At 48.0% G+C, this 27425-nt stretch overlaps 2 protein-coding genes and 1 non-coding gene across 3 annotated transcripts in view; 2 read left to right on the top strand and 1 right to left on the bottom strand.

Annotated features, from left to right (window-relative positions):
• The window catches only part of LOC119388290 (protein SEC13 homolog), a 492033-nt gene that overhangs the window by 130744 nt on the left and 333864 nt on the right, over positions 1-27425 (top strand).
• The window catches only part of LOC119388291 (disintegrin and metalloproteinase domain-containing protein 11), a 483088-nt gene that overhangs the window by 247039 nt on the left and 208624 nt on the right, over positions 1-27425 (top strand). The window contains exons 16-17 of the mRNA XM_049413903.1: positions 14041-14092; positions 14161-14269. Coding sequence (XP_049269860.1) covers positions 14041-14092; positions 14161-14269 — 161 coding nt within the window. The remainder of the gene's footprint in view (positions 1-14040; positions 14093-14160; positions 14270-27425) is intronic.
• Trnal-cag (transfer RNA leucine (anticodon CAG)) lies at positions 26600-26672 on the bottom strand. Its single transcript has one exon. It is a non-coding gene; the product is annotated as a tRNA-Leu (tRNA).

Genomic DNA, 27425 nt, shown 5'->3' with positions numbered 1-27425 from the left:
GAGGAATGTCGCCTCTTCCACGTCGCCGATCACACCACAGGACAAAAATTTCTCATCGACACCGGAGCTCAGGTCAGCGTCCTTCCTGCAGCAAGGTCAGAACGTACTTTGCCTGCCATTTTATACCTTCAAGCTGTAAATGGCACTCTCATTCCTGTGTACGCACAACGTTCCCTCACGCTGAACCTGGGGCTTCGCAGACTGTTCCGGTGGGTGTTTTTAGTCGCCGACGTCGGGTCCGCAATAATAGGGGCCGATTTTCTTGGACTCAGCCACGAGCCTGTCTGTCCAAGGCATCGCTGCGGGCGCAACTACTGATGTGGCACCTTCCTGCGCTGCAGTAGCCTCAGAACCGTTCGCCGCCTTGAAAAATGAATTCCCATCCCTGAGATCCCCACCAGATTGGACTCAACCTGTTGCTCACGGCATTCAGCACCATATAATAACATCCGGCCCACCTGTTTTCTGCCGTCCACGGCGCCTTGCCCCTGACAAGCTCAGAGTGGCCAGTGCTGAGTTCGAGCACATGTTGGAACTTGGCATAATTCGACCGTCATCCAGCAGTTGGGCATCCCCCCTCCACCTGGTCCCTAAAAAGTCAGGTGACTGGAGACCATGCGGAGACTACCGGCTCCTGAACACCAAGACCGTCCCTGACCGGTACCCACTGCCCAACATCCAAGATTTCACCTCTGCTCTGCACGGTGCCACCATATTTTCCAAAATCGATCTTGTTCGTGCATACCACCAAATCCCCGTGGCTGAAGAAGACATCCCCAAAACAGCCATAACGACACCATTCGGCCTTTTCGAATTTCTGCGTATGCCATTCGGACTCCGAAATGCTGCGCAAACTTCACAGCGCTTCATTGACACAGTGACATGCGGACTACCGTTCGTGTTTGCCTACGTCGACGATTTGCTTGTAGCAAGCTCGTCCTTCGAAGAGCATGTGCAACACCTCCGGCTTCTCTTTGACAGGCTGGCAGCCAACGGAATTGTCATCAACAGCGGGAAGAGTGAATTCGGAGTGCACGCTCTTGCATTCCTCGGCCATTATGTGGACACCAACGGCATCCGCCCACTTCCCGACAAAGTGAATGCAATTGTAGAGTTTCCCAAGCCGACATCGCTTACCAAGCTCCACCAGTTTCTTGGTCTGGTGAATTTTTACCGACGCTTCGTAAGAAACTGCGCCGCCCTACTGGAACCGCTCGATCGTTTGCTTTGCGGCAAACAGCAGCCTGCCACACCACTAGCATGGGACAGTGCCACGGAGGACGCCTTTCTTTCAATTAAGCGTGCCTTGGCCGAAGCCACCCTCCTCGTTCACCCAAATCCGGACTCTCCATTGACGCTCATGACCGACGCATCCAGCTCGGCGGTGGGAGCGGTTCTTCAACAAGAAGTTGATGGAGACTGGCAACCTCTTGCCTTCTTCTCTAGACGCAATGAACCCCGCCCAAACCCGCTACAGTGTGTTCGGCCGCGAACTCCTCGCCATGTACCTGTCCGTGCGCCATTTCCGCCACCTGCTCGAAGGCCGATCGTTCACCATCTACACCGATCACAAGCCCCTGACCTACTCCATCGGTCGTTCCGAGTCCATATACACTCCACGCGAGGTACGCCAGCTTTCCTTCATATCGGAGTTTACGACGGACATTCGACACATCAGCGGCTGTGATAACGCCCCGGCGGACGCACTTAGCCGCGTGGACGCCGTCACGCGCAGTCATTCGAACAGCTCGACAGCCTCGTTTCCGTTCAACCTCCGAGAGCTCGCAACAGCGCAAGAAAGCTGTCCGGATTTGACATATCTGCGCAACGCGACGACCTCTCTGCAACTGGAGCCAGTGACCTTTCAGAGTGTACCCATTGTTTGTGATACCTCTACCTCAGGAGGCACACCACGGCCATTTCTACCCGTCGCCTTTCGCAAGCAAGCCTTCAACTCATTGCACAATCTCGCCCACCCTGGAATTCGAGCAACGCAAAAGCTCATCGCGGCTCGATTCGTCTGGCCTCGCATGAACGCGGACGTTCGCGATTGGGTGCGCGCGTGTGCACCTTGCCAGCGTGCTAAAGTTCACCGCTACCCGGTACCGCCACCCCGCCGTTTTCTGCAACCTGATGAACGGTTCGCGGTGGTGCACGTTGACATTGTCGGGCCGCTTCCACCTTGTCAAGGCCACCGGTATTTGTTGACATGCGTTGACCGCTTCACCTGGTGGCCCGAGGCAACGCCACTTGCTGACATTACAGCAGCCACAGTCGCCGAAGCGTTCGTCTCCACTTGGGTCGCACTGGTTTGGCTGCCCGACAACAATACTCACTGACCGTGGCCGTCAGTTTGAGTCATCGCTCTTCGCAGAACTTCTAAAGCTCCTCGGAACAGGCCCGTTTGAGAACAGCTGCTTACCACCCCCAAACAAACGGCCTCGTCGAACGCTTTCATCGTCACCTCAAAGCGGCATTGACGGCGCACGGGTCCCGAAGCAAATGGGTCGAGACACTTCCCCTCACTCTTCTGGGCATCCGATCCGCATACAAAGAAGAGCTGTCGGGAGCCACAGCAGAGCTTGTTTATGGCACCACACTTCGCCTCCCCGGCGACTTCTTCGACGCCACAGCAACCCCAAGCGCTCCTACAGCCAGCGACTATGTGAGCCTGCTTCGCACAGCTTTCCGGAATCTTCGACCGCAGCCGACGCGTCCAAACTCAGCCCGGGCAGCTTACATCATGCCAGACTTGGAAAGAGCATCGCACGTGTTCGTGTGGTACGGGCCTGTGCGTGGTTCACTGCAGCCTCATTACCTCGGACCCTTCCCTGTGCTGGAGCGTCTCCCCTCGAACTTTGATGTGGACATGAATGGATCGCGTGAGACTATAGCACTCGAGCGGCTGAAGCCAGCGTACAGTGAAAACGCGCTCTCTTCTATTTCGGCATCTTGCCTCACTGTGCCCCTCTCCCCTCTGTCCCTTTGTCACTCATCCCCATCCCGTCCTGCGCTGAGGGTTCACTGGGGCCCACTTTGCCTGCAGCACTGACAATCGTTCGTCGCAGTGGTCGCCTCACTTGGGGGGGAGCTCTGTAGCGCATCCCCTTACGTCGCGCCCCAAAGCCGGCGCCCGCGGCATCGCAAAGAAAGAAAACAAAAACTCTCGTGCAATGCCGCCGCCGCCGGTCGGGCAGCGCGGGGAAGACAGGGGACAAGTCGAACCGCGCTCCTTCTCTCCTATTCCTCCTCTTTCCCTTTTGCGTCGCCCCGCGAGCCGCTCTCGTTTTTGGGAAACGAATAAACAGTTCCTAACCAGATGTTGTAGCTCTCGGTTCCTCCTGCGCGCGCTCTACAACTGAATGCGCTCTGCCGAAATGGACTGTGGGCATCTCCTTTGGATGAACGCATCTAGAATAGCTGCCCAGAAGTTGTAGTATCTTTTTCTTCTCCAGAAATATCACGAGTATTGCCTGACTTTAACATTGCTGCGTCCTCCAGCCTTAAAGGGCGACGACCCAACTCGCTGGATAGCATATTCCTGGAGTCTTGGACCTAGTACACTGTGCATAAATAAGTAAAATAGGTAAGTAATATATATATTTCGGTGCCTTAGTACACTTTTTCCTTTCATTCTTACTCGAGTAAATCGATAAATAAATACAGAAGTAAAAAGAATGGCAAACTTAGAATATTGCTGAGCTAGTTGGTAGGTATTCATGTGAAGAAGACATGACGTGGAAACACAGACATAAGAGAAAAGTCGAGAGAGTGAACAGCTATCTCTCACGTAGACCACTACTCGCACTTGATTGATAGGTGTGGCCTCTTACGTGGGAATGAGCATATAAATATTTGGGTCTACCTTCGGTTCCGCCACTGTGGGATCTTTCAGTTGTTAGCAGCGTTTCTGGTGTCTTGACTACTCTCCTGTGTGTATGTTTGCACGCCCTGTTTTTATAAAGGGCCCCTAACGGCCTCTGAAAATACAACAAAAAACAAAAACAACGAGCACGTTATTCTCTCTAGGCGTTTCTTGTCTTTTGGTGCACTTCGTGATGGCAGAACAGTGATTCACGTGAAATCATCACGGTACATACTCTCCAATAAAATTTGTTGCGGGGCTAGTTGGTGCATAGTTAAAGTATAAGACGGTGGCGCAAAAATGGACAAGGACGAAACAGGAAAAAGAGACGTATACAAGCGCACACTACCAACTGTGGTGCATGTGTGCCCCTGTTCTCATCCAGGAAAATCTTAAAGCGAAGTTGTGACGCAGTCGCAAGAGAACTGGCTGAGGCCTATTTCATTAAATTGTACGGGAGTGGGTGTGTCAGCGTTTCCTCTATCGTCCTGCACAGCAGTGAGTTTGTTTTTTTGCAAGATCGCTTTTGATTTCGGCCGTCTGCGCATGTGTGTAATGGCATATATATTGAGTGTCTTTTCCAGAATAAACCAGTTGGTAGTGTGCGCTTGTATACGTCTCTTCTTCCTGTTTCGTCCTTGTCCATTTTTGCGCCACCGTCTCATACTTTTACATACTCCCGACTGGTCCATATACGAGAAATAACTGTTGTGAATTGCCTCCCATACTGCTTTGCTATGCAGCCGCCCACCCGCTCTTGCTTCTCTCGCACGACTATCGTGCGCGATTAACTGATTTCGCTCCATTTCGTGTGTTTGCGACCGCGCATGCAGAGATAACAGACTGCAGCCGACAAGTGCGAAATCATGATAGGTTCAACACTTCGCTTAGTGGTGACATTTTACGCGTGCTTTATGAAGAAATAAGTGGCGAGGAGATGTCCCCTCTAAGAAATCTATTGAAGGCGAGAACGAAACTAATGGAAAAGGTGCCGGATTATATGATTCTTCCAACGGACGCACTCTTTACAGCGGAGACGATGCAGCTTTCCAGGAAAAAGGCGAGCCCGCTTCGACGGTTGTTCGTATATTTTTTATTGCGTTAGCAATTGTATGGACACTCAGGACAGGTTTTCACCGTCGCCGTCATGTTCCGTATAAACTCTGTAAATCGATAACATTGCTGCGCGCATTGTATGTTCTACCCGCGAGTAAAAGCTCGCGAGCGTTGTCAAGGAACATGGCTAAAGCAGAGATGAAACAAGCTGGCCATCTCTGTCACACGGAATAACATCAACCCGCGTGCGAGGCCTGCCGTGGATTGCTCCTCAAGCAGAAGGAAACGCCCCGCCCGTCATTTGCTGGGCGAAGGAGCAGGAAGGGATGTCTGGGGAGAGGGACTGCGTAACTCGAGCAGCAACTGTGAACTTTGACTATAAGGGTGCGGTCGAGAGCGCTGGGATGCGCGCTTTTTTGGCAGACATCCCCCAGCGAACGGCTCATGTACCTTCTACGTGCTATGAGCGCTGTGATCTCATTGCTTCGGGCTCAGACCACTGATACGACAAACTGACTGAAAACCGCTTCTCCCACGGGAGTGGCTCTACTGCCATACACCAGCGTTTTGTAGAGTTAAGTGAGATCGGAACAAAAAGAGTTAGCTGCTAGCCCTCGTTCATGTAACATTACGGCGTGCACTTATCGCATTCACTGCTTCGCCCCCCCCCCCCCCTCTCCCGGTGCTGCACCGCCGCCGGTGATTTTGGGTCCGGCGCACATGTCTATTTGGTAGAACATCAGTGAAGCCTAGTGATCATCATTTATCTATCTATGATCTATCTATCTATCTATCTATCTATCTATCTAGACAGACAGACAGAGACAGGCAGACAGACAGACAAGAGACCACTGTGTCATTAAATTAAGAGAACACAGTGTCATTCTGGCGGACCACGTGGATGAGTGGTGGTAGTGGAGCGTCTTCCAGGGGTGTTCTGTCTTCAGCTCCCTCACTTGCCTTGTGTTTCAATGTGTATGTTGCAGTTAATTTGTTGATTGCGACTGTGAATCACATGTGGCACGTAACCGCATAACAGGGAAAGAGTTTCATGATGTACATGACAGGCATTTTGTGTTATTCATGTCATAACCAGTGAATGGTGTTCGTCATACACTGATCCCCTGCTATGCCAATTTTGGTGTTTTGCAAGTTATGGAGATGACTACGAAAGCGCCCAGACTAGCTAGTCTGGGTGCTTTCAGTGTTTGTCAGCGCCGTCACACCAGTTCCGCCGAACACACCACCTCTGGAAGGTTATGGGGCGCCCTCTGTAGGATGTAGTACATAAAAGGTGTACTGACAGTAAACTGGGTCACTTCTGTTGGGGACTTGGAGTGTGCATGTTGATTCCGCAGCCCTCGGGCTTAGGCCTGCTTCCTCGGCTCGAACCTGCCCACCACACACGGTAGGCATTGTCGTCCCAGCCGGGACAAAGCACATCACTACCACACACCCCTAAATACAATTGGCATGGGTGCCCGTGGGACTGCGAACCACCACAACCACGATATACGCCAGACAAAACATCTTGCGCAAGAGGACACAGTTTCTTTTCGTGCAAGCAAACGCCATAACTGCTGTAAAATCCCGAGCAAAGTGTTGTGTACGCTCTGATGCAGAAGCAGTTGCACCTCACAAATCTGAAGCACCAGCAAAGGCCCACCAGCAATGCCAACTATTGCCATTTCTTGAACCCACGTGCACGCTTTCAGGCACAGCTGCACTGTAGACAACCTTTAGCACGTTCTGTATTTCCAATCAGCCAACGGACTATTCCTTCCGCCTCCTGGCAAAACTCTCAGTTGTCCCATAAGCTTGGCACAATGCATGGTTTGAAAAGAAAACAAAATAATTGTCTTGGGAAGCATGTGAAATTTTTTTAGCAGTAATGTTTCGAGTATTTCAGCTGGTTAGCATATTTAAGTCAATGTGCAGAAGTTGACTGTGCCGAGCTGGTTGTTGCAAAGAAATTCGCAAGATGTTATCAATTCTGATTTTTCTGAACTGAAAGTGAACTGCAGCAAAATGAAACATGTTGAACCTGAACCCGACATGAACTCATATTTATTGCCGCTCAACACCCTGGCACCGCAGCAGTATGCCGCCAGCGGCGTAAAAATGGACTTTTTGTGTTTTGTAAGTACAGAAAAAAAAAAAGAAGCCTGTACAAAAACTACAACACTTAATTTGGTTTTTCAGAATACTGAGCAAGCCATGTTTACCGTTTGTGCAATGTTTGAAATTTAGCGTGAATGAAAAAAAGTATGGGTACAGCTTTTGCTGCTTTGGAATTCGCTCCTAAGCTAGATCAATATAGAACGGTTACAGAGCCTTTAAATACAGAATATTGAACCAGAAGAAAAATTTGACCTTATTCAGCTGTATATTACTAAAAAGCCACAAAACAAGGCTGAAAAAAAGCAATAGCGCACACTCACTTGCCTGTAGCCGAGGTTTTAAGAGTAATTGTTAACCGTTTTTTTTGCCAATAATGTTTTTTGAGGGGTCTCTCTCATGCCAATGGAACAAACAGGTGCAATACACGCCCTAGTTCGACAAACACGTGAGCATTTATTATTGCAGTAGCAATTATATGGACAGTCTCGACTTTGCCGTCGCTGTCACCGTCATGTCCTTCCAGTATGAAGTCTAAATTGATAAGATCCCCCCACGCATTGTTGTTCTACCGCGGGTAAAAGCTCGCGAGCGGGGGGCGACGAAGCCGAAGCAGAGATCAAACAAGCTGGCCTGTTTCCGTCGCTCGTAGGGTGCATGCGATAACATCACCCTGCTCGGAAGGCCTGCCGTCGAAGCGGACAGGAAACGTACCGCCGCCATCATTAACGACCATGAAAAAAGACGCAAGGTGGGAAACGGGGGGTGGGGTGGGGGGGGGGTTTCGCGCGAGCAGCCGCTACCTTGAACTTTAGATCTAAGGTCGCGATCGCTCGCGCGTGCGCTCTCTCGAAAGCCATCACAGCGGGTGGCTCGTATACCCTTCTACATGCTGCTCTCTCAACATGAAGTGATTATGCAGAGAGCATCTCTCCCTGGAGCGGCCGTATTCTCTTACACCAGCGTTTTGTAGTTACGCGAGATCGGATACAAAACAGTTAGCTGCCAGCCTGACTTTGTGTAACACTACGATTTGTTGCTATCGCATTCATTGCTTTGCCCTTGCGGTGAAACTGTGACTTTTTTACACCTTTTACACAACCCGCCAGCCAAATATTATAAACAACTAAAGTAACACACCAAATAAAACAATAAAACACAAATGTAACACAGAATACAGCACGATGCATGCGTTGCTGAGGTTCGGCTCACCACAGGAAGGATTCACATAATGTGCCTTTTGACAATCATGCACTTGTTTCTTTCCTTTCCTGTGGTGTTGTCATGTAGTTGTGGCAGTGCAGAACCAAGCAGTTGAAGACTGTGCTACAGTGCAGTCCACTTATAATGATACCACATATAACGATATATCGGTTATAATGATGGGTCGAGTTATGTGTGGTCATTTTATGCATTAAGTCTATCAGGAAAAAAACCATATATACCGATATGTTATTGGCTGCATATCGGATATAACGATCAAAATTTGCCGTCTGGGCGGCATTTTCTGTGTATAATAATCGTTACAAGTTCCCCTGAAACGCGCGATGCCGAGACGGGGCGAAAAGCAAGTTGGCGCTCGGCCGCTCCGGCGTCCCAAAGAATTACGTCATGATTACGTCACCGACACCATCTTGAATAATTTGCTAGTTTAGCGGCCGCTTGAAAGGGGCGGTAACTGAAGGCGAAATTGGCGCTAGGGTCGATGGAGATTCAAAGTTAAAGCAGCCAATGGCAGTCTGCCGAGCCCGCCTCCGTGCCGACAAAGCTGTGCGCCCCGCGCCGGCCGCGCGCGCGCCGCGATGCTAGTTTTGAATTTTTCAAAAGTTCCGTTGTAGCACGAAGCAAGTGTTGAGCACAGGCACGCTATGCTTGGCGGACAGCTTCAAGTCTCCCGTTACGGTTGGCGGGTCATTGTTCGCTCTTGAGACTTATCGGAGTGGTCGTTATGTCAGCCATGCTCCGCCGCCGCCGTACAGGAGCCCGTCCTAGTCGCCGGCCTTGATATGAAGTTTCGTGATGTTCCGTTACATGAAGCGAGCTTTGGCCGGCGTGTGCAGTTTTTGTGGTGCTTGCGTGTTGTGCGCTCTTGCTGCCATGGTGGTTAACGGCACGCACCATTCGTACATCATGCAATGACGCACGGATACTTCAAGACTCTTTAGACCATGTTGAGACTATTTAGGTGCACCTAAAGCTTGACACTCTCGTTGGAGCTTCAAATAAAACTTTGTTTTTGACATCCTGCTTTCTAGAACATCTATTCTTTAGTGCAAGTGGTAAATTCGGGATCGGAGCTACAGAGGTACGTCCCGCGTTTTTTTTTTTTTTTTGACGGCAGTCCAGATATAGCGATCACCGGTTATAACGATCATATTTTTCGTTTTTCTCGATATCGTTATAAGTGGACTGCACGTATTTATTGGGTGATACACAATGATAGCAGCGAGCACAGTTGTTGGTAATCTGGTTGTCTGTGAACCCTTTTTACATGCATGGTCAAATATTCCAGCATTGCCACTGGTGCTTACGTTAGCTCCAGAATGAACCCTAGTCGTGCAGTCTTATCAGAACTTTCTGAGACAATTCTAAAGCTTCCCAAACAGAGTGGTGGTCACATGTGTAGCAGTTTTTGTGAGGGAAGCGTGGAAAGAAAGCGCATATGGCACTACAGCGGCGCACTTCCTTGCCTCCTTCTTTTCTCTTGCTGGCAGGCATGAGAGACAATGTCAATTGGTTAATTTCGCACTACAAAAAAAGGAAGCTGGCATTAAGACAGTTGTCTAATTTGCACCATTGCCTTGCCATATAAAAATTTGAGCCATCACTGTTAGTATTGATTTCAACCTCAGATGACCAGCCAAGTTCACCCACAACATTGCCGTCTTCATTGCACAAGGAGTTGTATGTCTCCTCGAGTCGGACAATTCATAGCTGAAATCAGTTTTTTTTTTTTTTTGCAAAGAAGCTGACGAATCACATGCTGTCGGCAGTGTCATTTTGAAATACCCAAGTTTCCAACGAGTATAAATTCAAAATATGCACATTCTTGTTTTTGCTGCCAAATGGAATGCATGCCACCACCTACTGTAAACGTTGCAAAACACCGACATACAGTAAAAGCTCGTTAATTCGGATTTCTAGGGACCGGAAAAAATGTCCGAATTAACCGAATGTCCGAATTATCGAATGGTCGAAATAAACACAATAAATGCACGAGTTTTTTCAACATACCTTTACTTAACAAAGTAATCGCGGATGCTTGTGTTTTCGAGCAGAAATTCGCGCGGACACAATTTTTCTGAGCCCTTCAAGGTGCTCAGCAGCTCGCATGATGTCTGCATACCGCAAAAGTTTCACCCGTCATCCACGCTTTTCGGTTGGCACGGTAATCCACGGGGAGATTGTTGTTCTTAAAGCAGCGTGGCTTTTGAACCTTTCCGATAACGAGAAGCGGCAAGCGCTCTGTTCCCGTCACGTTGGGGGATAAAAGTACGGTTACTCGTTCCTTGCTTCTTGCCGCCGATTGAAGGATCCCCTTTCATCACTCTTCATCACTTCTTGTCGGGAGAGCCCGTTATTCAGAGCACGCAAAATTTCTACTTTGGTGGTGAAGTCGTACTTGGGCCGCTTCGCCGGCGTTGCCATCGGCGGAGAGTGCGGTCGCACGAGAAGTCGGCACAAAAGCACCAGCAACGATCAAGCTAAAGGAGCCGTACTGAAACTTTCCTCGATAAATCGGCGATCAACGATGCAGCACACCAACGGCAACAAAGCAACAAAACCCACACGCAAAAAAAAGGCGTTCAACCAGTCTCAATCCAAGCCAAGTCGATAATTGATGTCCATGGCGATGCTGCGTTTGAGCTTCACTCCTGTTCCGAATTGTTCTTTTTTTCGTTTTCGAGCCTCGCCAGCGGCCCGAAAGTCGCCGAATTATCCGATTTGCGGTCAAATCTGTCCGAAATAACGAGCGCCCAGTCTCATAGAGTGATGCGTATATTTACAGGGACCAGATGACGTGTCCGAATTAACCGATTTTCCGAATTAACGAGAGTCGAATTAACGAGCTTTTACTGTAGCAGCGAGAGAAAAGGACGGTCCTTGAGCTGAACTCATTTATTGCTGTTTTTACAAAAAATATGTGGCACAAAAGAGATTAATTACATGCCCTGGCATAAACTTGGGACTGCACCCGTCATAACACAGGCCAAGCTATGGTTGTGCCATAACCAAGTTGAACTCCGTTCCATAATGTGGCCAGTGGTCAGCCAGAGCCCTCAGAGAGGATACGGAGGCAGCAACAAGAGAAACACCTTTACTGGCTGAACCAGGGCCCGACTGCCTGGCTGTCGAAAGGTAGCGTCCACTATTCACCTTGGTTCTGTTGCCAGCTTGGTGGCAACCAGCGCGCCCATGTCCACTGACATGCATCAAGAATTACTCCTCAAAGTCCAAGAGGACTGCTGGTGGGATGACCAGTTGGGCGGCAGGGGCAACCTCCATGGTCGGTGGGGCATGATTCCGAATTGTGGCAAGGAGAAGTCAACCTCGGTGCCGGGATTCCTTTCGATGGGTTTGCCAGGAAATTTCAGGAACTCCACAATGATGCCAGCCTCCTCGGAAGCGTAAACTGCTGCCAGCTCTGTGGTGGGTGACCTATGAGCGGTCGAGGCTTTCATGGGAGGCGGAATGTCCAAGCGCCTGGGATGTGGTGGCATCGAGAGCCATCAAGGCTGCTCGGTAGGGATGAAGACTGGTGGCACAGGGACGGCCCCAGGTAGACGGGAGTAAGCCAATGAAGACTTCATCCACGGTGCATCTGGATGGCATGCAGTTCATTGCTTGAAAGTGCTGGCATGCAATGCTATTAAAGAAACTGACATCTTTCAGTTTGAATGCCGAATATGCCACCAAAGAGGGTACTCAAGCGTTCTAGCTTCCAAGCTCGGAAACGTGCACTGATCCAACTACGTTACTGGTTGTGGTGTGTTTCAAGCGGTAAGATAAGTTGCCAAATTTATGTGAAACTAGATCCAAATCTTCCTTGAGCACAAGGATGACCTAGCTATAAACTTCAAGAAACAGCTGTTAAAGTGTAAGCTAGCTGTTAAGCTAATCTCAGCAAGAAAGCATTGCTTTCTTGCTGAGATTAGGGCTTTTTTTTTATGTACCTGTCACACATCTGGAACACATTTATCTTGATGGTGATGTAACGGCACAGTAAATTATTTGTTTACAAGTGCAAGGAAGTAAAAGGAAGGGACAAGTACAAGCTTGGCTGGTTACATGTGGCTCACATCCGTAGCTGCTGAAAAATCCACCCTACATGTGGCTCTTTGCTGAATCTCAGCTTAATGTCTCAACTGAAACAGGTGCTGCCAAGCTTGTGGAGCACAAGTGTGGGTGGACTGCTCGTTGTCAACCTAAAAAAAGAGAATAGAGAGAAGTAGGGGTGTGCGAATATTCGAAGTTTCGAATAATTCGACAGGACGAATATCTAAAACGCCACAAAGGCCAATGGTGCAACTTGGTTAGGGTGCGGTGGCTAAAACTAATGTCAACGTCGTTACAGCAGGCCTTTCGTTAAAGCTTTCACCGACACCCGGGTTCATAAGCGAGGGCATGCTGATCCTAAAGGAGATTATGTCATTTTCGCACGTAGAAAAACACATGAGAAAACTGTCAAGCCCTTCACAACTTGGTTCCCGAAACGAAGGCACGGACTACTTGCGTAGTTTGGTCGCGTATTTCGCAAGCGCCTAAAACGTCCTGACTTTGGCCTGCAAAACCCTCGTTCATTGGCTTTGCATGTAAAAATTTGTTCAATCTGGGCAGTCACCACTGCCGCACCGAATCACTGGTTCAGGAACTTCCATCGTTCCGGCACTCAGTTAAAACGCTGCTGTGAACGGGCGTCCGAAGATTTTTTGGCCCGGAGCACCCATTGCGATGAAGCACAACATTACTGTTGTCAGATGAGCCGTATTGCGTTAACATTGGGAAAAAAAACTGGCTACCGTACCCCCCTCTGGTAGTCGTTAGGTTAGGAGTGGCGCTGCTGACTGGAATGGCGCCTCTTCTATCAACATTCTTGCGTGCCCATAAAAACTGAAACAAAAGCCGCTCTCGAACAAGTGCGTAAAAAGACTGTCGGCACGCCGTAGCGTCTCTGATTTTTCCTTTGTCTTGCCGTAACTGGCGATGCACATTTCGTGTAAATATACTATTCGACATTCGATTCGATATTCGATACTTTTGACCACTATTCGGCACTATTCGATTCGAATTCGATTCGAGGTTAAATTTCACTATTCGCACACCCCTAGAGAGAAGGCATTGGCGAATAAGTGCCATGGGCTCACTTGACAGTCGCCGAACATTCATCACGGCAACTGAGAGGTGCTTAGCAGTCTGACCAGATTCACTGATGACATCCACCAGCAAACAGGCCATGTTACTTGAGGGCATTATGTTTTGTGTAGTGCTGCTTTGTTATATGCAGTTGTATATTTGAGCACCTGTGCATGCAACATTTGTCAGATAAATGGGCCTTCTGAAAACATTTGACAAATACAGTCGCACTCAATATGACTTGCAAAACAGGAGTGCATGGCCTCACGAGTTCAAAGACTGCACATGGCTTCCACTAGCGATTATTTTCATAGCTAAATGCTGTTCTCTCACTTCGGGATAATCCCAAATAAGGAAACATTATTTTGGGGGCAAATGAGAACAAGTTGAAGCCATGCGCAATCTCACGAGGCCACACGCTCCCTCGTTGCAAGTCACTTTGAGCACGACTGCACATATTTTTCCTTTATCCCCGTCTCTACCCATACATCGACAGCGAAATATTTTGCCATCATGTGCAGACCTCCAGCTAGAAGACATTTAAGAAGGGGAGGTTCAAAACAAGAAGAGACAAAGCTTTATTGCAGCCAATGTCCCTAAAACTTTCCTGTGAACTCGTGAGTGAGCTGTGCAAATGTTCTCTGCAGGAAGCTGCCAATGCCAGGACTCGTGGGGTTGCATAATGGCACCTGGCATTCTGTGAGTGAGCCTGTGCTGCGAGTGAGCCTGTGCTGCAGTGTGACACACTTGTTGCGCTCACTTTGCAGAGGAACCAACCACATCCAGCCGTACCACTTCTCATCATGCAGCCTGGAAGAGTACATAAACGCACTGCGCATCGGCCATGGCATCTGCCTTTTCAACAAGCCTGGCCAGGTAAGCAGTGGAGCAGGGTGGCAGTGGCTCCCTGACGCTGTGATGTCCACACGATGTGTTCCAGGTTCTTTTGGACTGCGGTGACCTTCAGGGACCTTCGTCAGTGCCCATTCACTGCACACCGCTGGCATCTCATGGAAGTACTGACGAAGGCGTGACAAAGGCACGCACTCCTAGATTTGTCAGCAGTCCAGAGGGCCTGGAAAAGATAGTGTAGTGCGCAGTACAGCAGTGTGTGTGCATGCGCTTGTAGCTTGGCTTCATTCAAACGCTTATGGTAAGGCTTTGCAGGCCGTGCTTATACCGTGTTCAGTGTTACAATATCGTGGAAAATTTGAGCTCCTTTGTTTGTGCTCATCATGTTGTATTGTGCAGGCTAACGACAACACAGGGTGCACAAAGCGCAAACACAGGTTTAATTTCCCAGCACACATTTTTATACACTCATGCAAAACCACAAAACATCTGCAGATAATTCCGTCCTTGAAAAAACTAATTTCTTATCGGAATGGTAGACATATCGGGTGGCATGCTTAGTGTACCTGATTTCAGTATATTTGCAGCCTCATTGAGAGTAATGGTTTGTATCCACTGGACGTGCAGAAGTCTCTTTAGTTAATACTTAGGAGCTCAGCTGAGTGAACGACATGGCCACGACCCACTGAGGCTCTCTGCATTTCACACAGTGTCACTCTGCGGTTGGCACACCTGTGACCAAGGGACGATGTCATCACTTCGTGACCTTTGGTGTCATTCGTGTTCATGATGACACTGGATTATCAGAATATGTTACCGGCTCATTGCACATGTAGCTGCTGCCTTGCACAAACTTTGCCAGAATGGTCTGGGAACATTCGAGATTATTTGAGGATCGTCTGTTAGGTACGGTGCCGACGCATCTTCTTTGTGCAAGTCGGCTTGACGGCAAGACGCGTTCTTTGCAGAGGCTCGTTACGTCTAGGCCGATCGGTAGCGAGCCAGTGTGGCGGTGATTCACTGGCGAGCTGTTGTGCTCCAGAAACACTGCTAATAGCTCGCCTCAAGCATCGCACAGCACAGTAATAACTACACGCATGCCACTGAAATGTCTTCATTCCGTTTCTGGACATCGCAGAATGAAATGTGGCAACGCTTGCAATATATATATAGAACAATATCGAATTTTCCTGGCTTCACGTCCATAGAAGAGCTTTTTCGTAATTCCTTTCAGCAGCACATACCCCCAAAAGGTTCTGCCCTTTCGAGCTCATGAGTACTATCGGCCTAATTTCAATTTTTTCCTTACTTTTTTTGTAATTGTCATCTCATTAATAAAAGCGTGCCTCCTAATTGGAGCAGCCACAATTCGGTTTTAATATGCGCAGCTGTTGGTCGCTGACGGCCCTGGCATCGAAAGGCCCACTGTGAAGGTCCCACTGTGTGGGTCCCCCCCCCCCCGTTGAACGCATTTTCGGACACATTCGCTGAAGTTCGACTTGAAACGGATATCATCTTCCAGGCACCCCGCTGCATGCACGAACGACAGTCTGAAAGCCCTTCGAGAATGCTCTTGCTACAGCTCAGAGAGGCCTCAGAAAGACGGAAGGCAGTGTCGGAGGAGGTTGGCTTTTTGAGGCTAGCTAATCCGGCGGTACAATCGATAGAGAAGAAAAAGAACCGGGCTTTTGCCTTGGTGTCGTTTTAGGGGAAGGTATTACGGTCAGTGTGGCACTGTTGTACGTCGCAGCGTTTGTCTACCAAGTCTGCTGATAACCACAGAGACATGTTTAGAGTGTGATTCATAAAGTACAATTTTATTGATCCAGTATTCTGTTTATTTGCCAGTGTCAAAAATAATCTCTCAAGAGGTTATTCCAGAACACTCAACTGCATGACACCCTTATTTTTGCAATATCAGTGAAATACGGAGTGCTCCTGAAATTTCTCCATGAGATTTGCAATGAATCGAAATAGTTCTAGCTCTTCATAATAGCCCCATAATAATTATTGGGGTGCTTGAATTTAAGTGCGACTTGCTTCTCCAGTGTATTCTAACATGTGAAGTTAGCTGTTCCAGAGTGCTCCCAGATGCAAAATCACCTGCTCCAAAGTGCTCCAAAACAAAAATTTAGCAGCTCCAAAAACTGCTCCAAATCAGAAGTCCTTGGTAGTATCACTGGGCACAGGTTCGCCCAAATAAAAAGTCTAGTCTTCAACAAGCTGACTGCTGCCTTCGTCCACGTCACGACCCCATGACAATATTCATTCAGAGGCTGGCTCTACTTTGCAAAAAATACACAGTCGCAGATGGGTACATGTGACAATCTAGAACTGTCTGACATCTACGAGGTAGTATGCTGCGACTTGTTTGGAGACCAGGTGGGGAAGCAGGCTAGGTGATGGTATTCCATATTTAACACTTTCGTGACCGCCCAAAAATCAGTTGTTTTTGGGCAGTCCAAGAAATGTATTTTTTTTTTTTTTGCTGCCACAGAAAATGATTGATGCTGAAGTGTAGGTTATCAAATGATAGAGGAAAAATTGGCCTTTCCAACAGTATTAACTTCAAACGAGATGTATTTTGAATATTATCAAAAGAGTTATCAAAACAAAAAAATGTAACAAAAATATTCATAAAAACATGAATGCTACTCAGCACAAGGTAAACATAAAAAGATATCGAAATATACACTTTGCATATAAGTCCCTTATAGAATAATACCGCAAATATAGCCTCTGTAAGTACAGAAGTTAATTTACATATATACAAAAATATAACCACTGGTGCCTATCGTGCCACCGCCTGAAGCAGTTTCTCGACGCATTGAAAGAAAGGCTGGCTGCACATGTTTCGCAGAAAACATTTGTTTTCTGCCCAACTTTCCTTTTTTCATAGCGTAGTGTGCAGTTGCGGTATTTTTCATTTGCTGGGGGGGAAGGGGGGGTTGGTGCTGGGGCAGTTTTAGGAGACACAACGGGAGGGAATGTGGAGCTACCCATAATTTTATCCCCATTTGAACGCTTTGTCCCTCAAGTACCGCTGAGTACCAGACCTGCCTTTAGACTTCACCATTCTCTCATCCATGAAAAGGTTCCAACGCGATAGAAAAAATAGCGTGGATGAATTGTTCATGTGTTGCAGTAGAGAAGACATGTGGTGAAGCTTCCCGTGAGATGCGACAATCGTCTTCTCCGGACCAGAGTTACTCAAGAAGGCAAGCAACGCCTTGAACCTTTTCCATGCCATCACTGACGACGAAAGAAGGTTTGGAAATATGTGTTGTCAACTGCAATAACAATGCAGTGATAAGATTCCCATGTACGCCAGAAGCCCGACAAACTCGCGCATATCCTCCTCAGTGACCTCCTTCCAGGACCAGTCCCTCTCACTGTACACTGGCTTTTCGAAAATATGCGCCCACTCATTTACAACTATTTGTATGGTTGCATATCTCTCTGATGACCTCAAGGGTGAAAAACAACATGAAGATATCGACGGCTTTGATGAACCACCGTGCGGCACTCCAGAGTGCTCGGCCGAGATCCACTCTGGGTTGGCTTCACAGAGGGCAGCCGGCGCCAAGTGGTCCCACTGAAACGAACTTGACACCCTGCAGATAAGAGCTGTGATCTTTAGAATACACCAGATATGTTTCCATCAATGCGCAGCAGCAATAAAACAGCCCGAGGAGAAAGTGAAACTTACTAGCGGATGCCTGCTGACGTTCCGAGGTGGTTTGATGCACTTTCGCCATCCCTACTGAAGTTTGACCAATCGAAGTCTGGGCTGCTACCATCACCCAGAGATTCCAGCTCAGGTTCATGGCTATCCATCGAAATTCGCCATTCCTGTGGAGCCATAATCGAGACCACAAGCACTCAGCTCCCCGACTGCGAAGGAGCGTTAAAAGTGCCCCCGCGGTGGAGATAAGAAACTCGTGAGTAAAACTGATAAAATACTTCTATTTTTACCCTTTGGATGGCACTATCTGTCCAGACGTGCTCGGAGAGCACCAAAATTTGAATTTTTATTTATCGATAACATACTGTCGATGGGAATAGGTGCGGTCACAAAAGTGTTAAAAGGCTCAGCAAAAAACATATACAGCAATGGCTGTACACGTTCCGCCCTGAACGTTTTAAATTGTTTGGAAAACTATGAATTGAGTTATGCCTGGATTGATAATTAAGGGAAATAAAAGACATCACACAACAATCTGTCAAGCTCAAATTATGAAGGTAGTGCCATCAGCACATAAAACGCACTGTGCATAATTGAACGAAAGAAGGGAAATTTTGAGGGCTAGACACAACATTAATGAGAACTAACAGACAAGAGAGCCAAGGAAAAGCTCTCTTGTCTGTTAGTTCTAATAAACAGTGCGTAATAGAGATGCATGGGCAATATACATGGAGAATAGGAAGGGTGTTGTGATACACTTTGATTATTCTCCTGAGAAAACTGTTCTATCAAGCAGGTAGAATCCCCAGGGAGATTGATAAATAGGACATTATGTTTAACCGTATCAGTTGTCCTTACCGTGTTGACGATTCAGTGGCATCACCGTTGAAGGTGTGAGATGTTGTGATTGCACAATCATTGGATTTCTTTGAGTCTCTAATCATGCATCCTTCAAATCAACAGAAGTTGTTGCGCGTGGTTTCGCAAGACAGTTTGTTCAGTAAAGAGCATGTCTAAACAGGGATGTTGAAAATAATCCATGAAAATACCTGATCGAGGTACCTAGCACACAGTTTGCAAAATTAATCGAAGGCCAGTCTATCAGGCCATGGCTGCACACTTGCTGGTGCACACTTGCTGGTGCACACTCTGAACTGTACAGTATATCTGTTGCCAGGGAAGCCCATTCTGCCACTTTATCTTTGATGCCTGTCAGACTCTTTTGGTTTAAACATCCACAGAAAGCTCTTGGCTGGAAGAGATGTGCTTTTGAAGCCACTGCATGTATCAGAGCTTGACCTGATATCATCCAAGTTTGCAGCATTGCGAGCAACACCACCATAATTGGAGAGGTTTCCCACAGTCTAGTGGAGCTTCAGCCAAATAAATATCACAATGCCTGTGTAGATTACGGGGCCAGTAAGCCTTTGCATTTCACTTGCATGTCTCGTTGGGGCGAATGTGGGCTGGTTTCCTCTGAATGATAGTTTAGGCATGTCTATTCGCAAACAGCTTCAAACACTTGAGTTAAGAAGAAGGCTAGAGCTGTGGTTTTTGTTCAGCTTCTGAGTGGGCTGCTGTAATGAGAACGTGTGGTTCTTAAAGGGACACTAAAGAGCAAAACTATTTTTCTCGCATAAGTAAAGTAGTCTTCCACGATACCAAAAACGCTACGCTTGCTGCGAGAAGACACTTAATAAGCAAGAAAACGCGCAAAAAGAAAATACAGGTGGCGACGCCACCTTGGAAATCCCGCACCATTTGCCGTGACGTCACATATTTTTGACAGCGCCTTCTTGGGCCTACGTAGTTCCTAATTGGTTAAATCGAAATACATTGTCATCTGAGGCGGCCAGAGACTTGACATAACGAGTTTGTGGAAATTTTGTCGAGCCAGTGGCGCCAAAATACGTTAAATGCTCTTTGAAATCTTTTACGTCACGAATTACAAAGTTCGGCGCGAAATTTAAAAATGAAACTTTGAACTTGGTTTTCTCCTCTAATAATAAACCTGTGGTGGTGAAATAAACTACACAAGAGTTCTCCGAGCACACTTTATCAATCTAAACCAATTCATTGTTTCTCTTTAGTGTCCCTTTAAGGTGTGGATGGTTGGGAGCGCGGGCGTTCCCACCAACCCGACGAGGCTGCTTGTAGGTTTGGAACAACACTTTATGCACACAAGAAACACACACACCAAAACAAACTATACAAACACAGAAGAAGCACGAGCTAGCCAATTGGCGTCCCTAATCTTAAACCAAAGTCATGCTCTCAAGGATGACACAGGCTCAACTCGATGGACTGTCAAGTGGGTGAGTGGGTCAAGTGTCACTTGACAGTCCATCGAGTTGAGCGAGCAGTAGTGCTGTGGCATGGTGGCGAGGTGAGGTACAGAGCAGTGAGAGGGGAGCTTCGGGGAGGTTGGCCCTGGCTCCTAAAGACTGTCGATGGAGCTTAACGCTTGCGCTTGCGAAGCGTTCGGAGACGGAGGAAGTTGGCAGCCACCTGAAGCCCGAAGCCTCAACTCGTGGACCGCGACGCTGTGGTACGACACCCGGGTCCGGCCACCCGACTGTATCGAACGGCTCACTCTGTCTGCCTCTTCCTTTTCTTCTCCTGCACGCGACTCTTCGTGTTTGTGCCCCTTTTGCGTGTGCCTCAGCATCCTCGTCGTCTTCTTCCACCGCCATTCTTCACGCGCAGAAACCACAACTCATTCGCGCGCACGTAACACAGGCCCTCATTTAAGTCTTTTGTTCATGAGGGAACCCGAACAAAAGGCAATACATGCGCGCACCCCTATAACACACAGCTCGTTCCAGGCTGTACAATCCTATTCAGAGTTTTAAGTATTATACAGTCAAACCCGTTTATAACGAATTCGAAAGTGTCGCGAAAAATGGTCGTTATATCAGTAGTTCGTTGTATATGGACTCGGCCGTAAAAACGTGCGCTTAGCGGCCAAGCCGTTTTTTTTTTTTCTTTGTGCACTTTTATTAAAGTGCTAACAACCCCTTCGGTGACAAGCTAAGCCTTTTCGCGTCGTGAAGCGACGCCCGCTGCGTGCTCACGAGTGAATTAACCGCCTTTTCAATGAGCTGACACTGTTTCACCGAAGCGTGGTACCACGACGTGGAGCCGATCATCCCTGGCTAGTTGCGTGCAGCGCGTCGCCTACTCGGGTCGCGGAGTCACTGCCGGGCCGCTTGCTGTATGCCGTATGCGCGCGTTTGTACGTTCTTCGTGCTTGCTTCACTCCGGACCGTGCATGGGTACGGCGACTGCAGCCTCTTCGTTCAACGCGGCGAAAACGCATTTTGCAAGCAACGCGCACTCTACGTCTCCACGATGTTCTCACGGCCCTGCGCGACGATGCGCGGCGCACTTCAGTTGTCACCTACTAGTCAAATACGCAGTATACGCTTGCTGTCAGTGCATTGACGTTTCTCGGTGCCCGCGCTGCTCAACAACAGCGAGCTACTTTCGTTTCTACAAAGTGACACGCACTTTAAAGCGGTCTCGCACGACGCGGTGCCGGCGAACTTGCGAACGGCAGCATGGCTAAGCATGGCGCGCTCGTACCGCTGTCAATCCTCAGTGTACGGCGTACGCCACGCGCGCAGCCGAGCAGATATATCTACAGATGACTGTGATAAGGTTGTCGGCTATAAGGCAGAATGACACGTTCATCGACGGCCGCCACCTCGCCTTCGCTCTTGTCTGATGCTTATCCGCGAAGGCATCGCCGCAATCGCGCGGAAGTCGTAATCACCGATCGACCGGTCTCTGCCGTAACCGAAAAGACGGACGACTTTTCGCGGCACATTGTGGCGTCGACGAGTTTAGGGACGCAGTGAACCTTTTTGCGATGGAAAGTTATCGCGGTTATGCCTTCTTGCGTTCCACGGCATTGTTTGGTTCATCGTAGGCGGGCGTAGCTGCAGAGAACGGCGTCAGGAAAGGTTACTGTGCGAAAGTTGACCGCAAGGCTTCATGCTGCCTACTATTTTTTTTCCTCACTGCCATTCTACCACTGAAGAAACGCCTGGAAAGTGAGCAACGTCGCTCGCAGCGTCCGAAATCTGCGTGCGGTGCTCGCCGATCTGGGTATCTCAGCCGCGAGTAAACTGGAGCGAAGCACGTGCGAGCGCGCGCCGCTGTCACGCTTTAGAAGGCATGTTTTAACTTTTTTTCGCTTTGTATGCACCGTATTTTTACCGCGACCGTGTCTGAAGTGTTCGTTGTAAAAGTAGGAGGCTTTGAAAAATGTTCGCTATATCTGGACGCTACTTCAATGGTTAGCATAGGAAAATCGTAAGTGCACCCAAATATGGTCATTATAACCGATAGATCGTTATAAGTGGGTTCGACTGTACGAATATAACGCTCAACACATCCCCTCATGCATATGCACATCCACAACTAAGACGAATATCGACACGGAAGGGAAAACAAAACAGCGTTCTGTTCCCGGCCAGAATACAAAGACTGCGGTCGTTAAGTTGAACGCGGCGCTTAAAGTTGTCGCGCTGTACGCGAAACGAAGGGCTTCTTTCGCTTGCTTTGATGCAAACCAGATCATGGACGCATGTTTATGCCTCTGCACGAACGTATTTGGGAGCGCAGTCCCTTCGAACACCTTGCATTTGCTGGAAGCAAATGCTTTTCACCTTTCCGTTATTCACTGGACACTAAGGCTTCCCAATCACTCGTGCGTTAACAGACTCCACACAAGAAAACATTTGCAGTGCTCGCACCAAAGCTAACCTTTCTCTCTACACTGTATGAAACTGTCCTGGTTACAGGAGAAGTAGCTTGCTGGGATATGCTGTGGAGTCCATAGGTAACGCGATTTTCTAGCGGGAATGCTGCGCCCTTGTTCATATCAGACCGCAGTACGAACGTCTAAGAATGTCTGGCGCGCTTAATACTGGCTTTGTAGGTGGAGAACTGCGGATCCCTTAAAAAACGAATTCTGTCTCGTGTGTCCATCTTGTCTTAGTTGTTTCTTTGTTGGTCAATGCTCGGACAGTCACCTTTGCTATGCCTACATACGTCAGAATACAGTTTCTGTCGGCGCCAGCCTGCCACGGAAACGGCCTGTCCTTCTTTTTCTCCGGGCGCTTGGACAAAAGCAGTCTGTTTGCTCCTGTCTTCATTTGTTAGAAGTGGCCCTCGCCGAAACGCTGGCAATAAAAGATCACACTGCGTAGATTGATGTTGCCTTTTGGGGTCCTTACATCAAGACCACAGAGAGTGACCACAAAAAGTGATGGTCTTTTACTTAGCTGGTGAACATTTTCTCTTTCTTCTCGGATTTTATGTGGCCTGGCTCTGAAGCTTGGAACTCCATGTTCGCAAGCTTCATCTGGGAGTGCCTAACTCATGCCGCTCTTCTTCTTTGAGGAGCTTCTGCATTTCTTACGCCGGTGCCTATTAGGGGAAACAAACTTCTTGTGCAAAGACCCAGACTTTTCGAGTTGGCCCTGTAGACCTTCTTTGATGGTAGTCAACTCCGTAGACGAAGCCACTGCACGGGAATTATGATTTCTGTTCATGTTGATGGCATAAACATCGTTGTCTTTTGATCCTCTCTCCGCTGAAGTTGCTGACTCTTCGGCCCCGTGCTGCCATTTTGGGTTCGGGTCAATGGCTTCTCGGGCTCCCACGATATTCCTGATAATTACTTGGCACATGGGTCGCTCCATACACCTCATTAGTAGTTTGCCTGTATAATACGGTGATGACAAATAGACTCATGCCTCTGGGAGATCGAGTGATGTCCTGTCCGCCAAGACAACAGTTCCGGTCTTTCCCGTTAGCAAGGTATCAGGTACTTGACTGTGTTCCTACCAGTGTCCCGCAGCACTGTCACCTTACGTCCGAAGACATAACCTTTCGTTGTCGGCATATAACTTTTCTGTGCGCCGTCTCGACGTTGAGGACTTTTGTCTTTTGCTAACACATCGAGAAGTAATGACTCGCCAGTGTTCCGAGACTCCTGTGTATGGGCTCGCTCATTGTCCCACGCATTCCCCTTGTGTTGACCCACCTCCTGGTTCGTCGGCCAACGCGCATGTCACGTTACTCACGGGCCTGCACCGTTTACAGTTAGCAGCAACATGTCCCGTCTTCTGACAAGCGTGGCGAAAAGGTGGTCCAACCTTCCAGTGACACGTGGAAGCGTCATGTCGTACCTAGTTGCAAAGGAAACATTTTGTTGGCAGTGCTTTTTGCAGAACCCTGCCCTATCTGCTTTCGTCGGCATTAATCGGGTCTCTGGGCGTCTCTCCAAATTGACCCAAATTGCATTGTCACTGACCTTCCATGAAATGGTTCCGACATCTCCGCTAAGGTTCTGCAGTTTCTCTCTCTTATGAACACCACCAGCCTGTCATCACAGTTCTTCAGGAACTGCTGTGCTACCAGAAGGTCTCGTATGCTTTCAAACGTCTTATCTATTTCTGACATTTCGATCCATCGATTAAAGTAGCCTTGAAGACGAACAGCGAACTGGCCGCCTGTGTCGAGGTCCTCAGGCTTACACGAACGAAACTTCTCGCGGTACCCATCGGCTGTAAACCGGAATCGTTGTAGTAAAGCTTTCTTGGCCTTCTCGTAGTCCATTGAGTCCGCGGGAGATAGTCGCCCGTACACTTTGAGTGTCTCGCCCACCAGAAGCATGCTCAATGCGGTTGCCCACTTATCTTTAGGCCAATCCTGCCCTGCTGCCACTTCCTGCCCTGCCACAATCCTGCCCTGCCACAATCCTGCCCTGCTTCCAATTTTCGCTGTGACTGTGCTTTCGTGTTGCCCGCAGGCCTGGCGATTTTTTCAGACTGTTTGGTGCTGGTTCTTTCTTCTAACTATCGCTTACACAGCAGCAGAATTCATGTGTCTTTCTGTTGTGCCCTGACATGAGTGCGTCAGCACGTTTCTAGACATTCACTACTGCCTCTGTAGACAATTCTCTCGTATATTGCCATCTGCTAGAAAGGAAACAAACAATGCTGACAGTCTTGTTTCATGGTGCTGAACATTCCAGTACATTTAAATTTCTTCTTCCAAAAGTATGCACGATATTGTCAGTCATATACGATGATTGTGTTTGGGCACCATCCAGGAAGACAAGTGTGTGTGTAGTGACAAGTTGGCACACGTGAGATGTGATGGTTTTTGAGAAAACCTGTTTGCGTTGTCTAATTAAATTATAGATGCAGCTGCACGTCTCATAGCAGCACACTTGCTTTATTTTTTGTCTGTTCTTTATGATAATATCAAAAATTAGTCATCGTTTGAGTGCTGTAAATGTCATATTATATCCCACAGTGCGTGACCCTCTTCTTTGAGAAACTTTTCAAACTACAATATCTCTGCTCGTGCACAGGATAGTATAGGCAATATTGCAGACTACATTGGCTGCAGTGCTGCATATCAGAGAAAAAAACTAGTCTAGTGTAAGTGGTCTACTGGTGATCAGCCTGATGCTTAGAGCTAGTTGGTTCATCACAAAAGAGAGCAAGCGCGAGCACAGCAGAACTGGGTCCATGATGGTCACATCAGGTTTGCAAAGACGTATTTCTGGTGTCATAATGAGACATATCCTCTGCTCATGTCATGGATGCACAATGTCATGCTTTTTATTGGCATTTCAAACATTTGTCAGTAAAGCCCAGAAATCTTGGAATGGCAGTAGGCATGTGTACAAAGCAAGTCTTGCAATCTCTACTGGTGTTATGTGATAAGATGTTTTGTCACTCGGACGTTGCTTGTACGTTGCTAAAAATATGAAATAGAAAATATATAAAAGCAACATTAAGCCAGTGTCTTGCTGCTGTGAAAGCCGCAGTTCATCATTATCATCGCTAAGCCTTTTAAGCAAGCTTAGTGACATTCCTTTTCTCTAGGCCTGTCCTTCTCCCCTGGCCACACACAACATTCCTTGCCACTTGTTCCTCAGTTTGCTTATTGGGATCGCAGGATCCACAATCACGAGCAACTGTCATAATACTGGCACAAACAAAACCAAAATTAAATGCCTTGTTTGGCTTCTTTCCACGGATATGGTGGATGCGCAACCACGTGACTCTGCTCTGCCAAGAGGGATACTCAGGTCGGGCGGTGAGGTAAAAAGACATCTTATTCAACTCACTGAGTGCTGATGTTTCATACTCTGCTCAAGGAGAGTCGCAGCAGCCAGCCAGATGATGAGACATGCTTTGTAGATGAGAGACCAGATGAGCAGCCGCACCTCCTGCCGTGCAAGGGTGCCTTGCCATCCTGTTCTCATTTGCAACAAAGTGACTCGCTCAAACTGAGAGCATTGCTGGCACTGGGCCACAAATGCTTTTGTCTGTCTACACTGACATGTCTGATGTAGAGGCATGTGAAATTGTTTTTGGATGCAGTTCCTGGACACAGGCAAAGAATAGCGATGTGGGCAAGTTCGAGATTTTTAAATCACAATGCACTGCAAAAACACCTTGGACCTTTCCTCCTTTTGCCCTTTGCAGCTTTTACCATCATGGGCAGATAGATTTGTGACCTTATATACTGCTCAACCTTTGGGAACTAACAGACAGCAATGCCAAGGAAAGTATAGGGGGTGTTATTTGTAGTAATTAGAATATAAATGTGAAGAAAGTAAAGTGGACGAAAAGATAACTTGCCGCCGGCAGGGACCGAACCTGCGACCTTCGAATAACTGCGTCCGATGCTCTACCACTGAGCTACGGCGGCGGTCATCTCCCCGTCCACTTTATGGGGTATATCTGTGAATTGAAACTTAGGAGTGTCAGTCAGCGCCAGTCGCAGCCATGGCGGCGAGCGTGGAACACTCTTTTTTCTGCCTTTTTTTTGGAGTAACGTAGCACGTGATCTATTTACGAGCAGGCAGCTGACCAATAATCCCTCGCATACTACCTGAAGGCATCATGTCTGCCAGAACGAGACCCTCGCTATGAAGGAAGGAAAGAAGATTACTTTTAAGGGCTCGTTAGACACAATATTAATGGCAACTAACAGACAGCAATGCCAAGGAAAGTATAGGGGGTGTTATTTGTAGTAATTAGAATATAAATGTGAAGAAAGTAAAGTGGACGAAAAGATAACTTGCCGCCGGCAGGGACCGAACCTGCGACCTTCGAATAACACGTCCGATGCTCTACCACTGAGCTCGGTCCCTGCCGGCGGCAAGTTATCTTTTCGTCCACTTTACTTTCTTCACATTTATATTCTAGTTACTACAAATAACACCCCCTATACTTTCCTTGGCATTGCTGTCTGTTAGTTGCCATTAATATTGTGTCTAACGAGCCCTTAAAAGTAATCTTCTTTCCTTCAACCTTTGGGAGTTTTTCAACGTTGTTTAGATTTGAAAATGAGTCAGCAATGCGTAAAATTCAATATTGCTGGCTCACTTACCGTATTTACTTGAATCTAGGCCGGCCTTGATTCCAAGCGGACTCCCGAAATTCGCAAGGCCAGAAAAAA

Source organism: Rhipicephalus sanguineus, chromosome 3, assembly GCF_013339695.2.
Source record: "Rhipicephalus sanguineus isolate Rsan-2018 chromosome 3, BIME_Rsan_1.4, whole genome shotgun sequence".
Taxonomy (NCBI): Eukaryota; Metazoa; Arthropoda; class Arachnida; order Ixodida; family Ixodidae; genus Rhipicephalus; species Rhipicephalus sanguineus.
This window is presented reverse-complemented; position numbering and strand designations above follow the sequence as displayed.